Consider the following 16,440-nt stretch of genomic DNA (forward strand, 5'->3'; position numbering starts at 1 on the left):
TGTGGGTGGGCATTATCATTAAGAAGGATAACGCCGTTCGATAGCATTACAGGGCGTTTTGACTTAATGGCGCGTCTCAGTTTCTGTAAAGTTTCTTTATAACGCTGTGCATTGATTGTGGCCCGCTCGAGAAATTCAACAAGCAGAGGACCCCTAGAATCGAAGAAGAATGTCAACATGACTTTACCGTTAACTTATGTGTATTGTTTTGACTTTTTCGGTAGGGGAGAATCCATATTGTGTTTCCATTGTTGGCTCTGCCGTTTGCTCCCGGTTCAAAATGGTGACACCACGATTCGTCCTCAGTGACAATATGGGACAGAAATACATAATCTTCCTTGTAGTATCGTTGCAAGTGGCCCAGTGAAGCAGCCATAGTTTGTTTTTGTTCCTCCGTCAACTGATGTGGAACCTATTGCGCACAGATTTTTCGGTAATGCAGGTGCTTCGTCGCAATGACGTGTACGAAACTGTGACTTATTATCACCAAACGAACAGTAATCCGTCGATTCCCCCGTATACGACCATCAACCTCAGCAATAACAGCAGGAATGAGGGCACGATAAGCCTGTCCTGGGCGAGCATCGTCTTTCAGTGACACGCGTCCCTCTCGGAATCTCTTGTGCCATTCTAGTATACGCGAACATGGCATGCTGTGTTCGCCGTAAACAGCAGATATACGACGATAGATTTCTCGTCATCCTACTCCTTCAGCAGTAAATATCTCACTTGATATGTCAGAAAAAGAACAATAACACTACCAAACATGAAATTTACCTCCGTGAAGATCATACACGTTTTTAGTCCATTTTCACGCGTAGATTCTGAAAACAATACTTAAAATATCACATCACGTCACACTTTTTAGATATTTTACATATCCTACATCGAAACGAGTTTGCGTGCCATTTGGTAACATGGGTATCATATGTTGGCTACCCCTGTCCTAGGTGATTACATGTTGTAAGTATGTAAGTAAAGATGAAAATGTCTTATTTGTTATACCATCTAACCAGGCCTTTGTCAGTTATGAGGATACCGCTAATAAATCTGTCTCTCTCTCTCTCTCTCTCTCTCTCTCTCTTTTTCTAGAAGTAGACATCGCAAAGAGATTAACCCAGGTAGAGACTGGTCTGGCACTTCTAATGGGATTGTAAACTAATATTCATCTTGAATCTTGCGTACACTACTTTTAACACTTAAATATAAATTATTGATTAAATGGCAAACTTACTAGTGTTAAATTGTATAGCCTAAGCACGTGTGGCTTACAGCTGTTTCGGTGTATCCTTCACACCATCATCAGAGCCTACTAGATCCCGGCGTCATCTAGACATCGCTGCCTGTTGTAGGGGTGCGTTTTCGTGTTGAAAAGTAAAAAAAGTGAAAATTAACAAATTTTTTGTTTTTGTTTTGTTGGTTAGTGTAATTGTTTGTATACATCTCAAGTCTGATTAGTGAAATATGTAACTAGTCAGCGATGTATGCAATGGAGGGAAAGAAACTGGCCTAGTCCATTATCTCCTGGCTTAGTTGCCTCATGAGTGATGCTTTATTGGTGTCACTTATGAGGTTCAGACTTGTCTTTGGACAGTTGATTAAAGAACAAAAATTAAATTAGTCAATTTTATTTTATTGTAGCAACAATAAAAACAACAAAGTAGCAACAATAACATTATAAATAGTTGTAATAGCAGTAGTAGTAATAGTAATATTAACAGTAATTTCATTTCCACCGGGATACACAAGTTTTATAAACTCTGATTCTGCAGATTTTGCAAAGACATACATTCTTTACTTAGCTATAATTTACAGAGAGAGGCAGTAAAAAGTTTCCGCACTATGCAGGGGACGCGGACGTCGAGGAACGGATTGTCCTCAATACATTGCTCGACTCACTGGTAAGCTGTAGCAGAGCGGACGAGCGTTCAGTTTCATTATGGTAGGCCTAAATTATGAGATAAGAGTTACCTAATGAATGAAGGTGAGCTGATGTAGATCTTACTTTCATCAAAGCAGCGTTCTCGATACAAACGTTGCATCGTGTTAAAAAAAAATCCGAAACACTCGTTACATCTCCATCTCTGAAATTTCAGATATCACTCGTCTGATTTCATTCTCCAGGGCACATGTCGTTCCGAGTTAACTATATCACAAAAGAAAATAGGGCCAGTGATTCTGCCTGCAGTAATGCCACACCAAACACCGACTTTCTGATCGTGAAGAGGAGTGTCATGCACTAAATGAAGATTGTAAGTATCCCAATATCTTGAATTCAGAGAATTCACATAACTACTTAAACAGAAATAAGCTTCGTCCGTCATAATTAAAAGAGAACTGTCGACAATACCATCATGGGCAGATTGCAGCAACTACCGACATAAATTTAAGAGGGGCAGCTGAATCCCGTTGTGTTAACTGATGAATCACTGACACTTTTTAAGAATGAAAGTGTAGCATTTTCAGTCCCCGTAATGCCGATCTTTGTGAAATACCACAATCCTGCGCACAAGTGTAGTAATGCAACACTACGTAATAACTCCGTACGTTTCCCGCTGTCCGCGCACTCCATCCCCACCACTCGGGAATTTTAGGCCTATTGTAATGAAACTGAACGCCCGCTCGCACTGCTACAGCTTAAGGCTGGTTCACAATAAACTGGGAGCGACAACGACAATAGTTAATTGTGAATGATCACATTTAAATACATTTATTTTAACAATATTTACATTATCGTTATCGTTTCCGTTCCCGGTTTATTGTAGATCGGCCTTTACCGGTGAATTGAGCAATGGTTTGCGGGCAATCTGTTCCCCGACGTCCCCCGCATAGTGCGGTAACTTTTCGCTGCCTTTCTCTGTAGAATCTCTGCCCCTGAATCGATTAAGAATTTTCTTATAGACTGTTCCATCTCCACTCCATATAAATCTCCGGTTTGTGACTGAAATTCAAATTTTGAAATCAATAACTATAGCTATGAAAATTAGCATTTATTATTTTTTGCGTTTGCAATACTAGATCTGTTATAAGAACGATTCCAAAATTATATCCACCCTGGACACCAGGTGAGAAGGAAACGATACACCGTTGCAATTAAGTCCCTCTCCCGCCGTCGTGTTTTCCACCCTCTTCCTCCTACAAATTCAATTTATTTTACCTTTTACCTTTTTCTACTGAAGCGACTTTTCACGACCTCAACAATCTGTCGAAACTTAGGGCCATATTCATAGACATTCTTAGCGCGGGCTTCCGGTGGATGATCAGCGAACTAACGTTTTTCATATTTATAAACCAGTGTTAGCGATATGATATTATATGAATCCCGTACAAGTAATCAGTCGATAGCCGGGGCTAGCTTAGCATGCTCGTAGCGCGGGCTAGCGAAATGTCTATGCATAGCACCCTTATTGTTTATACTGTACGTTCTGAATGGAATTTTCTGGTGCCTTTCTGTTTACACAAACCGGCCAGTTACTACTTATTATTTTTTTATTTATCATTCATCGCTCGTGTTATATACATTTTGAACTATGTAAACATTCCAATTCATATTCCTTTCAATTAATAAATTATACTATCCTCTTATTGAGGTTCTGGCTGATAAATCTGTAAACTTACATCTCACCTGACGATGTGTTAGAGGAAGAACAATAATTAATTGTTGCATGCATCTCAAGTCTGATTAGTGAACTATGTTATTAGTCAGCGATGTAAGATTATGTAATGGAAGGGGAAGGAACTGGCCACCCTACCCCATTATCTCCTGGCTTAGTTGTCTCCTGAGTGATACGTTATTGGCGTCACTTATGAGATCCCAACCAGTCTTCGAACTGCTGACAAAACATACCACATAAGTAATAAATCTCCATTGTTTCTTCAGCAAATATTTCTTAATAGCTGAGACTGTAGGTAATCAGTAGGATACATATGCGAATAATTATTCCAGAGTAATGTTACATAAAAGCATTTATAGCTTCTCTTTAATGAATTTCTTCCATTTCTTGATTTCTTTCACCTCTCGCGTTTTTGGTGTTAGGAGAGGAATTATTTCCTGTAAAATGAATATGGAAAAAGTTATTATTTTTATTATTAAGCTTTTAGGGGAATATGTGATTTAAAGAATATACATTTGAGATTCCTATGTCGCGAAACAAATTACATTAAATGCATATACATATCATGGGCCGTATTCATAGACTTTTTAGCGCGGGTTTCCGGTGGATGATCAGCGTTTTTCGTATTCATAAATCAGTGTTAGCGATAGGATATGATTTGAATTCTGTACAAGTAACCAGTCGATAGCCGGGGCTAGCTTAGTACGCTCGTAGCGCGTGCTGCGAAATGTCTATGAATAGCACCCCATAATATGAAACTCAAGAGTAGTTCAAGAATTCTTCAAATATTTCAGAAACAATAATACAATTTAATTATACAGGGTTGTTTCCGATCTCTGATAACGAATTTGAATGACATCATGTGCATCAGGAGTCACACGACAGTTGAATTGTGGCGCGAGGTGACAGACCAGTAGTGAGTGATCTCAGAGTACACGGCGACTCACAGCAGAAATTCCCCCAAGAAAATCGAGCCTTTTTGGGAGGGGTACATAACAACCCTTTCCAATGTCAAGTACAGTTAAGCGAAAATAAAAGAATCCTCCAATAAACGAGGTTTCGTTATTTCCAAGAAAGGCATCTTCTGTGTACTTAGTAAGATTGGTAAAGCTCGAATGGAATTAATTTGTATCATCTCGTGGGATACAGTGACTTGTGACGGGGGGTGGATTTGCTTGCTTTTTCCACTCTGGAATTAATCTCATCAGAGCTTTGCCAGTCTTATTAGGTACACACAAGATGCCTTTCTTGGAAATAACGAGACAACATTTTTTGTAGGCTCCTATGATTTTCACATAACTGTACTTGGCATCAGAAAGAGTTGTTATGCACCCCTTCCAAAAAGGCTCGATTTTCTTGGACATTGCTACTGTGATACACCGTGCACTCTGATTATGAAATCACTCACTACTGGCCTGTCACCTCTCGCCGCAATTCAGCTGTCGGTGTGATGTCTGACGCACATGACGCCATTCAAATTCGTTATTAGAGATCGGAAACAATCCTGTAGTTTACAATACGGGAAGTCATTAGATTTAAACTAATTTTCAATTAATGAATGAAGGAGGGAGGGGGGGGGGCCGGGAGTGAGTAAATGTGAGAGTGAATGATGAATGAAGGAATGAATGAACGAACGAATGAATGGATGAACGAACAAATGAATGAATAAATGAATGAGTGGGTAAATGGGAGGAGAATCATTTAAAAAGTACGCGAAAACGCGTCCTTGTAAAGGAAACTGGGGCTGAGAAGAAGTGTTTATTTGAGCTCCAAGCCTGTTGGCCACTTGTCACACTTTTTGCCGTTCCATTTGAAGAAGCTTAGAGAATTTTGAAGAGTAAAACTGAAAATGGACGTAACCTAAGTTACCACATAAGGAAGAGTGGAAGCACGACAGAACATCAGCAAGCTAGGATCACCGAAGATATTAAAAGCCCGGCCAGGGAGTTAGGTGAAGGTGGAGGAAAGTTGTCGCAAGGGAAGAGATTCAAGCTCTTATACGAGTGACACACGAGTAAGTTCGCTCTGAAGTGCCGAAAGCGACACGCAATAAGTAGAAAATGCCGAAATTTATGTAATGCCCCATTTCTTTTAGGGCTTTTGTCTTAGATCCTTAGAAAAACGACGGAAAACCACAGGCAGAATGAGTTGTCTCAATTTAGGAGAGTAGTCAATTGGCTGTGAAATGATTCTACTCTTAATAATAATAAAACGTGACCCGATCGTCTATGAGGGCAAAATTTGAGGAAGGTGTGTATTCTTACCAAGAGGGGAAAAGAATGTGTTTCCTTGGCTTACAAGTAAACATTCTAATGGAGACAGATAACATTTTTTTTTTCTTTCACCATGTTAATAATTTCAAAAGAAGTGCTTATACAAATTTTGGCCACTCGACCGCCATGTCGCGTTCGCTACCGATGGAAATTCACGAAGTTACCGTTACGAGTATATGCTTCGCTTGGGGCCTGGCCCGCCTGGCCTGTTTCTATTGTCTATTGTTAGGTGGCGAGCGCTGTGAACGTCGACAGATTGCAAAGATCTAAAACATTTAAGTGAACGCATCAAAAAACATGAAGCAAGTGCAATATATTTAGAAAATGCTTGTAAGTTTAAAATATTTGGGACAGTAAATATCGCTGCACAAACTGCTTCCGCGGTCAAATTTTCAATCCAGAAACACGACGAACATGTCATAAAAAACTGGCATATACTAGGAAAAGTAACTGATTCTTTAGTATTTCGTGGAACTCACGAATTATAACTGAGGGGTCATAACAAAAATCAGAGATCGGGAAATCGGGGAAATTTGTTAGACTTGTTATCTTTACTTGAAAGTCTTGATAATGTATTGGATGAACACTTGAACAGTTCTTCTGTTTTTAAATATACTTCACACACTATACAAAATGAATTATTAGACAGTATGTATGAGGTATACATCGAAGATCTGAAGCAGAACATCAATTCTACAGATTTTGTTGCCGTGCAGGCTGACGAAACAACAGACATAACCTGCAAAAGCAATTTGTTATTATTTTCAGGTGCATAAAAGTTTGTAAACTTGTGGAAAGATTTCTTTCTTTCAAAGAGGTAAACAATCGCAAGGCTAACGGTTTGGGCAAGGTTCTAAAACAAAGTCTACAACCTTTCAATTTAGAAAATAAGCTCATAGCTCAAGCATAATGATGGTGCTGCAGTAATGAGTGTAAACCAGGATGGGGTCCAGACTTTGATGCAGAAAAGATTTCCTTATGCGAAATTTGTTCACTGCTACGCCCACCAACTTAATTTAGTTATAAAAAGTGCATGTTCAAAGCGCATTAAATCAGTGAAATTATTTTTTTACAAATATTACTAGGTTCACAACATTCTTCTCCACTTCACTTAAACTCAGTGACTTATTGCGATCTGTGTGTAATAAACGCGTATCAACCGTTTCAGCAACACGATGAAACTTTCAGTCCTGAGTTGTATCTTCCATTAAGGAAAATAAAACGAAGCTATTGAAATGCTTCGAAAGGATTGAAGAGGGAGATGACTCAAATGAATGGAATGATATAGCAGTGAGAAAAGGTTTTGGCATAAAAAAACTTGTTAAATAATAATGAATTTCTTTTATGACTTGATGAAACATGTTGATATATTATACAACATAATACAGATGCAAATTGCAAATAGATTGAGCATATTGACGCATTACAACATTTTGAGTCAGCTGTAATGGAAATAAGAGAGAACACTAACAGATAAGAAATAAATATCGATGATGAAGAAGAATGTTCGTTTCCTCCATGGATTAAAATCAGTAGGCAAGTAAACCTGTAAAATTTTATGTTTTAAAGACACTTCAGGTCAAAATATCGTAAGTTTAAACTCGCTAAATAACACGAAATTGCCGTTTTAGCACGAATTCATTCGAAATTAGTGTTTTTAAGAGACACTTTCATTTTTTAACGAAACTTTAATTGAAAATGCCTGAAGATTGATGTTTAGTCTGTGTACAAAATTGTTAATTTAATATTCAAACCCTATTTCAATACATAATTTTGAATCTAATATTCAAGGCGATTTCGACTGACTTCATTTTTAAACATAAAATAAAAATAACCTGGATATTTTGTGGCGTGTATTAGTTTATATTATTTACACAAAGGATGGAAGTCTGTTACACAAATTTATGTACACAAAAGGTAAGTGCCGATAGAAAACTCTGAAGTAGTGTTAAAATTTAAAAAGAATCTTAAGATTCCCTTGATGATACAGACATCCAGTCTTTGTAAGAATATTTAGTAATGTATTTTTCACGACTAGAGTAAAAGAGTCGTATTTTTTTTAACGTGACGTAACACAGAATTTATGTAGTTTTGTGCGCAATAACACTAACATTAAGAAAATGTTTATATAAAAATGTAATATTTTTATTCACCGTAAAGTAGGACCCCTAACAATAATTAATATTACCGTAATGGTGAAATACTACTGCATCGTATCGTCTTCCCGTGAGACCAGTTCCACGGGATAACGTTGTGCAAAGCCCTTCGAATTAATATTGACATCTGAAATCTTCATATAGGGTAAAAATTGATCAGAGTTCACATAAAACCAAATTAAGTATTCCTTTACCTTCAGATCTCTTGCTCGTGCCATATCAAGTGCAGTGTTATGGTAGACATTGCTCGGGGTTAAGTCTGCTCCCGAATCCACCAGAAGCTTCACAACGTCTTGTCGACCTGACAGAACGGCTTGCATGAGACATGTCTGACCATGACGATCCACACAGTCAAATTTTGCACCGCTTTCCAACAACTTCTTCAGAATTGGAACTGCACTTTCTAACACCACTAAAATTAGAAACATTGTGTCAATTAGTTGTCTCATTCTATTTCTAAGTCTCTCACTTTTCCCTTCACACTCTCTCTCACTCACGCTTTGCCTTTTCACTTCCTCTCTCCTCTGCCAACTGCTAATTTCTCTCTCTCTCTGTCACTCCCTTCCTTTCTTCCCCTTTCTTGTTCCTATTTTTATTCTCAGTTGGGATTTACTCATTTTTTTCAGTCTATATGAACACAGAAGGCCTTCCTCTGTCATTAGGGGTTGGCATGATGTTGGACTCATTCAACACAAATCAGGACACTACATTTACAAATATTCATGCCTTAGGCAGATTTGCACCTATGAATATGTCTTCAAAATATATAACTAACACTAGAAATTCTGTATTTATTTATTTAATCTGACAGGAAGAAGGCCATAGGGCAGCGGTGATCAAACTGGGTATCATGATTACATCGTGTAATCAAAGACATTTATACTGTAGTAAGGGGAATTTCCTGTACATTGCTCCCTGTCTCGTTCACGTACTGAAGGTAAGCAGTGTCGGTACCATGTCGCTCTACAAACCTCTGTCTCTACGAGCAGGAACAGAAGGTTTCGTACAGAATGGGGAGAGGAATTTATTCGCTGTTCTGTCGGAGAAAATGTAATATGTTGCTTTGCTCAACGGTTCAATTAGTAGTAGTATATAGAAGCGACATTACAGAGCATTACGCTGAATACACAGGCATAACAGGTGTTATTATTATTATTATTATTATTATTATTATTATTATTAATCAGCAAGTGTTACCATAATTCTTATATACGTGCCTCAATATATAGGCCTACATCTTCCCTTGAATGATAAAATAATTACTACGCTATATCTCCATTTTAATTTCTTTTTTTAATCTTCGGATGACTATTATCAGTTATTTACTAGTTATTGATTTAATAATAATAATAATAATAATAATAATAATAATAATAATAATAATAATAATAATAATAAATCATGTAAAATGTTATTAAAACAAGAAAAAACAAGCGTTTATATTGTAAAAGAAAACTAAAATAATTATCAACAACTATAATAAAATAAATATGTCAGTTGAAAGCGTGCCCCTTGAAACTACCTCACGTATCCCTGGGGTTACGGGTACCATAGACTGAATATCACTGCTATAGACGTTATTCCGATTAGAGATATCATAATTTGGCAATAATAGTAGCCATTTGTTTTTAAATAAAATGACAGCGAAGCTGGAGTATTTGAAGCTACCGTGCAACACTTCGGTTCCGTTCTTCATTAAGCTCAGTACGTTTCATATGAACTAGACATATCCCTTGTTAATGCTGTCTTACGCTGTAATGACCACATGACTATGATAACCAGAGAGGATTTTAAGGACTATAAAAATATGTTCTGAAGGAAGAAGCAGATAAAATGAGGAAGGACGGAAGAAGAAGAAGAAGAAAAATAATAAGGTAGTACCACAGTCTAGTATATACAGTCACGAAGCTTGAGTTTTTGAGGGTGCTATGACCAATAGACTATGCCGGTATTATTTCGCATTGTCCATAATGGGGCGATAGTAACGATCCTAGTGGTTAGCAACTATCTTTGGATGCATATTTCCTACATATTGAGCTTCGTAACTGTATATACTAGACTGTGGTAATACTGAGGATTAACCCTTAAATTGGCAAAACTTCATTTCTCACACTAGTTTATTAAACCTTGTCGGACTGTAACTACTACTACTACTACTACTACTACTACTACTACTACTACTACTACTACTACTACTACTACTACTACTACTACCACTACCACTACTACTAATTCGACAATTTGGGATATCTACGGCTGACAACTAGGATCCAGAATACAAAGCAGAGGTTAAACTAAAAATAAGATACAATGTGATTTGCGGAAAGAATACAGAACAATGATAAATTTAAAAATAAATTATAATTTGATTTCGGAGAAACATGAGATGAAAGTGCAATTAAGAGTAATGAAATGAAGTAAAAATTAATATTACGTAGTGTTATACAAGTGATAGTGTAAAATGGATAATGAATCTCTCAATACCATTAGACAAATTTTGTTAATGTCCTCATTAGAAAATTTAATAGAAAGGAGAATGGTTTTGGTTAACTTAAATCAAGTTCCCCTAGCTCCAAAAAGAAATCCTTTCACTTCCCCTATCGCAATGTCCATATTTTATATGTTTTACAATATTATAGTATTGTGAAATTTTAATTTTCCTACCAATTTTTTTCTATTGCTCTATTAAAATTATAGCATATGGCCTAATAACCTGTTGTATCCTATAGGATACCTTGTGAATTTAAGGGTTAAGAGTGAAAGAAGTAGTCGGAGGAAGAAATGGAAGAAGAAAATAATAATTTGAAGAAGGAAGAATGTAAAACTAAGACGAGGGAGTTGAAGATGAGAAGAAGAGTAAGGAATTTAGAAAACTATCATGATGATGACGATGATAATGCAGTCGCTTTTCATCCGATTTCTACTAACCTCCTCTCATAAGTGGTGTCCATTCTTCAACATCCCTTGCCTCTATATCTGCACCTTCTTCTAGAGCAAGGTCTAGTGTCTCAGTTTGCGAACCATCCACAGCATAGTGCAAGGCAGTGCAGCCACTCCTGTGTTCGTGCAACAGAAATAACTTCAATATTTTTAAATATCACTCGCATTAACTATTTTATTTCTCTGAGCGTTTTTTAGCTCAAAATTATATAACTTATCCTAATCCAGGCTATACGCTTCTAAACATGCTAATAACCGACAAAAAAATAATCTACATTCCTCTTGTCGCCATACTACAGGCCACAATAAATATAATTTTACGACAAACATTTTACGTGGAAGCAAAGGAGTAACACCAAACATGAAAATATAAAAACTGGGTTGCGATGTTGTTTTTTTAATAGGCATACAACCATTTTGTTACTTTACAGTAATTACGAGACAAGAAATAAATAAAATAACTTTAACAAAAGTTCAACTGTTTTTACTGAACAGTCATTCTTGAAAGATTTCAGATGACAAATATTATTGTATCACGACATATATTTCTTTGTGTAAACACAAAATTTATGTAAGTATCCACCGTCTTTTCATTACGAAATTTTACTTATGTTTTTATGATCTGACAACCCATATAGCCTAATTTCATACTCACAGAATGGAATGCAATCTATTTTTTTAAACGTAGCTTCAGTATGAATTTTTTTTGTTATTTCACGACGCTGTATCAACTACTCGGTTATTTAGCGTCAGACTGGTGATAGCGAGATGGTATTTGGAGAGTTGAGGCCGACCGAGAATTCCCCATAGATTACCTGGCATTCGCCTTGGCTTGGGAAAACCTCGGAAAAAACCTCACCTAGTAATCAGTCCAAGTGAGAATCGAACCCACGCCCGTGCGAAACACCGTAGCGGCAGGCAAGTTCCTCAGCCGACTGAGTTATGCCGGTGGCTATGAAATTTCTTACTACCCGCCATTTTATTACTTTTTACATAAATGAATCCTGGATTAAGAATTGTTTTTTTAAATTATATATATATATATCTTCATATTTACTGTAACACACATTCCACACTCCAATGTTTGTTAATGCCAATGCCATTGATGATGATGATGATGATGATGGTGATGATGATGATGATGATGATATCCCTTTTAAACTACTGCGGCTATACAGGGTGGAAGGTAACCTTTTACAATAATTCACACACATAACAGGTCATGTCATTTGGGAACGTTTTGTCATACGATCAATAGTTTTTGTAATATTTCGAGAAAACGAATGTTGCAACGTTGTAGACAGTAGCAGTGTTTACTTCGCGAGATCATTGCATCCCAGCATACTGAATGCCGCTCCAATCATCTACTTGGCAGCGGTTTTGAGAGGATGTACAGTGTACACACATACCATTTTGTAAACAAAAACATCTGTTGAGAATGCAGTCAAATCAAAATTTATGTAATCGTAGCATGTTAATTACATGAACTATGTTATTCTTTATCTATGATGAAACGTTCGTTATTGTATCGATTCAGCACTAAATTTAGTACGAACAAACACGTAGTTTCCGTTACATTTTAAGGCAATTTTATCAATAATACAGTAGAATGAAAAATTATGCATAAAACAAAATTAATCCTTTAAATACAGTATTATTTTACATTGAGGATCACACAGTTGATGTCACTCCAACTCAATTACAATACAATGTTTGGAAGAAATAAACAACTTCGAAACTAAATGAAAATGATACACATTAATGTGAGATACATTGTTTAATTTTGTACACTATTCTCTACAGTGTCTTTTAAAGGTATTGTTCAAAGTGTCCATCAGTTGCGTGTCTACAACTTTCACACTCCTGATCCAGTTATCTGTCACGATATAAGCGAGCAGCTGCAGCGGCATTGTGACCAGTTTCGCCATAAATTAATAACAATACTCACGATTAGAAAACTGTGGCATCTCGTTGTGTTTCAACTGCTTCGAACTGCACGTAGTCTGCAACTAATGACGAAGTGAATGTAAGCGTATTGTCCGCTCCGTACACCTAGCTCGGCCACATGGTTTGCGTACGTAAGAAACAGTGTTGCCAGCGTGTCACAGCCCTATTCCCATACAATGTGTACACGAATATTAACGCGATTTATTCGAAATCTGTGTTTTTTCCATGCAAATACTACTGTAACATGGTCATACATAGCTTACTCTATCATTCTATATGAGATAAAAATCCAATTTTGAGCAGTTTCATAAAAAACTTAATCATAATTTCAAGTTACATAAGAACCACTTTTTTTTCTAAACCCGCCCTTCTGGGAACAAAATATTATTAGACTTTCTTGTTTGTCATAATTCGAAATATCATATCCCAGAAGGATTGTTAAAGGTTACCTTCCACCCTGTATAGAGACGATGAAGTTCGGAATCACTTTTTAAGGTAATACAACAACAGGCGTACTATATTTTACTGCGGGTATGTTGCACATGTTGTGCATGTGTATAATTATAATTTTACATAAGACTAACATTCACTTACAATTTAAGATTGTAGAAAAAAGTTAATTTGTTTTCCCACCCCCTCAACAGGAAACCGTTAACTTTGAAGCAGCAAAGCTTAGTTCACAACCTACCATTTTAATTTGAAGTCCAGTATAATTTTTTCATGATTTCTTATCACTTTATATAAGTAAGCCATGCACGGGTAATCAGCAAACCGAATAAACCGCGCACGGATAATCGAGAGTATACTGTGTGTATGTGTGCATATAGGTATAATTCAGTAACTGAATCTTGGGTATAAAAAATATTTGACTTAGTCTACATAGTGGTTTTAATAAATTTTTACAGCCTAATGCTATCTATTTGTATCTTTTACGATGTAGTAACTAGCTATAACGGATAATAAAGAATTTACCATAATAAACCATACAGTTTAGAACAATGACCAGGTACTTCTAGTTTCGAAGGGATTAAGAATATTATTCATTTCAATGTTTTGTTGAACGCCCCATTTTACTTATATATATCATTGAGACTTCATCCTTAAAACGTGTTCTTTCCAACCAACTCTTTATTTTGCTATTACAGAAAATAAACTTTCCAAACGAAGGTCATTTCGAGTATCCTGAATAAATTTATGATCTCTTAATTTATTGATAATAAAAAGCATTTATCTTACAAATCTCTTGTCGATTGGTTCACAAATATTTTTATTACCTTGTTAACATCTACAATAAGTATCTGACTGGTGTATAATTATTTAAAGGATTGGGATCAATAAAAACTTTGTACCTAATTGTGTATAATCTTGATTTTATTTGACAGCCCTCTCTTCATCGTTCGTAACGTACACTGAAGCCTTTGTACTGTACGTAGTTTATCTTCAACTATTATAGGTGGAAGGTATGAAATATTGCAGTCGTAATAGCAAAAACTTATTTACTTAATAAGAGAAGTACCGCTACTTGATCCAATAGCAGCTTCTGATGGAGAAATCTAAAATTGCCGATAATTATAATATTAAGGTCCACGTACACGGAAAATATTCTCATGACTTGTCAATCATTCTTTCATATCAGATTCCTGTACAAAAAGTTTACATGAAGTGATTTCCTTCGTAGAAGGAACAAGCATCTGCATCCAGCAACGAGACGCTCAGAGTGCCTAGTTGACCTTCACTATATGTAAATCTCTTGACTAAACCAGCTTGGGAATCGATCTGATGTTAACACGCTGTGCTATAACAAATCAGAGCTATGACGCATAATTATATTACAGTTGTGACGTGAGTCATTTTCAGTGCGAGTTGTTCGGTCCAAATTCTGGCCACTGTGGTCAGGTTCCATGAAATAGGAACGGCCCGGCTTCATTAGTGTCTCAAGGAAAATTCAGCAATAAACACAAATATGAGTGTGTGCCGGAAATTGGACACAGAAAGGCAGAAAGAGTGACGCACTCTTAATCTAAAGTAAAATAAATTATTAGATGCCATACATCAATGCTTTTCCAAATACATGTAGAGCCAGTCTATACACGTCATTCACTAATCAGTTGTTGTACCCATATACCCAATTCATAAATGCTTGTTAACCTAGCTTGAAGATAAATCAATTTTAGCCAACCTTTTCGTGTCACAGTTTGCTTTCAAGTTGTTCCAAGCCAATAGAGGCGTAGTGATAATACGTATTTCACAAGTTCCCTTTCCTTTGGAGGTGACGGACTATAGTTAATAAATGAAACAGTGAAATGTACTTGGTTATTTGAGTCTTTAAAAATGCACATCTAAAGTTCAATAAGATATGAAAAAAAAAAGATCGTATACGTTGAAAAACTACTATAATATATGAAGAGTCCACTGCAAGAATGATGGATGTCATTTGGAATACATTTTTCAGGAGAAGCAATTGAAACTTTGAAATGATTAGCGCTCAAAGCTTAACTGTGATTTTCCGATTATTACTGGACAATGACTATCAGTGTTAATGCCATATAACTCTCTATGTACATTCGATATGTCTTAAGCTATGCATTGACAGTCTTGGTTCATTTTCGACAATACAGTGACATCCACCATTCTTGCAGTGGACTCTTCATATGGTATTTAAAATAAATAGATAAATAGATGCATACAGTATACACATAGACAAACAGGCAGGCAAACATGAATGAATGAATGAACCACTCAATTAATCAGTCAATCAATCAAATCAACCAACCAACCAATCAAATCAATCAATCAATCAATCAATCAAGCAATCAATCAATCAATCAAATCAATAAATAAATAAGTAAATAAATAAATAAATAAACAAATAAATAAAGGAAAGTAAGTAAAGAAATAAATAACTAAATAAAGTAAATAAGTAAATAAGCAAATAAATGAATGAACGAACGAACGAACGGATTAAATACATATATTAATTAATTAATAACTTTATTGTGTTAATATTTCAATTGTGGTATTATTTAGTCACAGGACGATAAAAAACTATATCGAAGCTAGTCAATCAGGTAAAATAACACTACAATTTAAATATCAACACAGTTTTTTATTTATTTTAAATAACTTAATAGTTCTTAAAAGATTGTAATCAAGAAGAAAAAAGAAAGAATTTTTCGGTAAATTAGATATGCAGAATATTGATATGAATCTTCCAAGTCGACAAATATATATTAATGAAAATCTTACCGCACGAAACAGAGTATTGCATAGGAAAGCTCGTGACCTAAGACCACGTTTTAAGTTTGTTTGGACAAAAGACTCTAAGACTTTTGTTCGCAAAGATGAGAATTCCCGTAAAATATGTATAATGAGTGAAGATGATATTTAAAAAATGTATAAATTGTTAATGGATAAGTTTGACAATTTGAATGCTTATTGCAGTTCGTTTAATATATCTGAAATTAAATATACATATTTAGATCAATTTATATATGACAATGACATTTCAAT

At 35.8% G+C, this 16,440-nt stretch overlaps 1 protein-coding gene across 4 annotated transcripts in view; it reads right to left on the reverse strand.

Moving 5' to 3' along the window:
• Nucleotides 1-1,612: 1,612 nt before the first annotated feature.
• The window catches only part of LOC138709116 (fibronectin type 3 and ankyrin repeat domains protein 1-like), a 101,212-nt gene continuing 86,384 nt past the window's right edge, over nt 1,613-16,440 (reverse strand). For all 4 annotated transcript variants that reach the window (XM_069839649.1, XM_069839647.1, XM_069839648.1 and 1 more), the window contains 3 exons: nt 10,972-11,099; nt 8,238-8,455; nt 1,613-4,051 (listed from right to left, as the gene is read on the reverse strand). In XM_069839649.1, coding sequence (XP_069695750.1) covers nt 3,968-4,051; nt 8,238-8,455; nt 10,972-11,099 — 430 coding nt within the window. In that variant the 3' untranslated portion in view covers nt 1,613-3,967. The remainder of the gene's footprint in view (nt 4,052-8,237; nt 8,456-10,971; nt 11,100-16,440) is intronic.

This window comes from Periplaneta americana, chromosome 11 (genome assembly GCF_040183065.1).
Source record: "Periplaneta americana isolate PAMFEO1 chromosome 11, P.americana_PAMFEO1_priV1, whole genome shotgun sequence".
NCBI classification, from domain to species: domain Eukaryota; kingdom Metazoa; phylum Arthropoda; class Insecta; order Blattodea; family Blattidae; genus Periplaneta; species Periplaneta americana.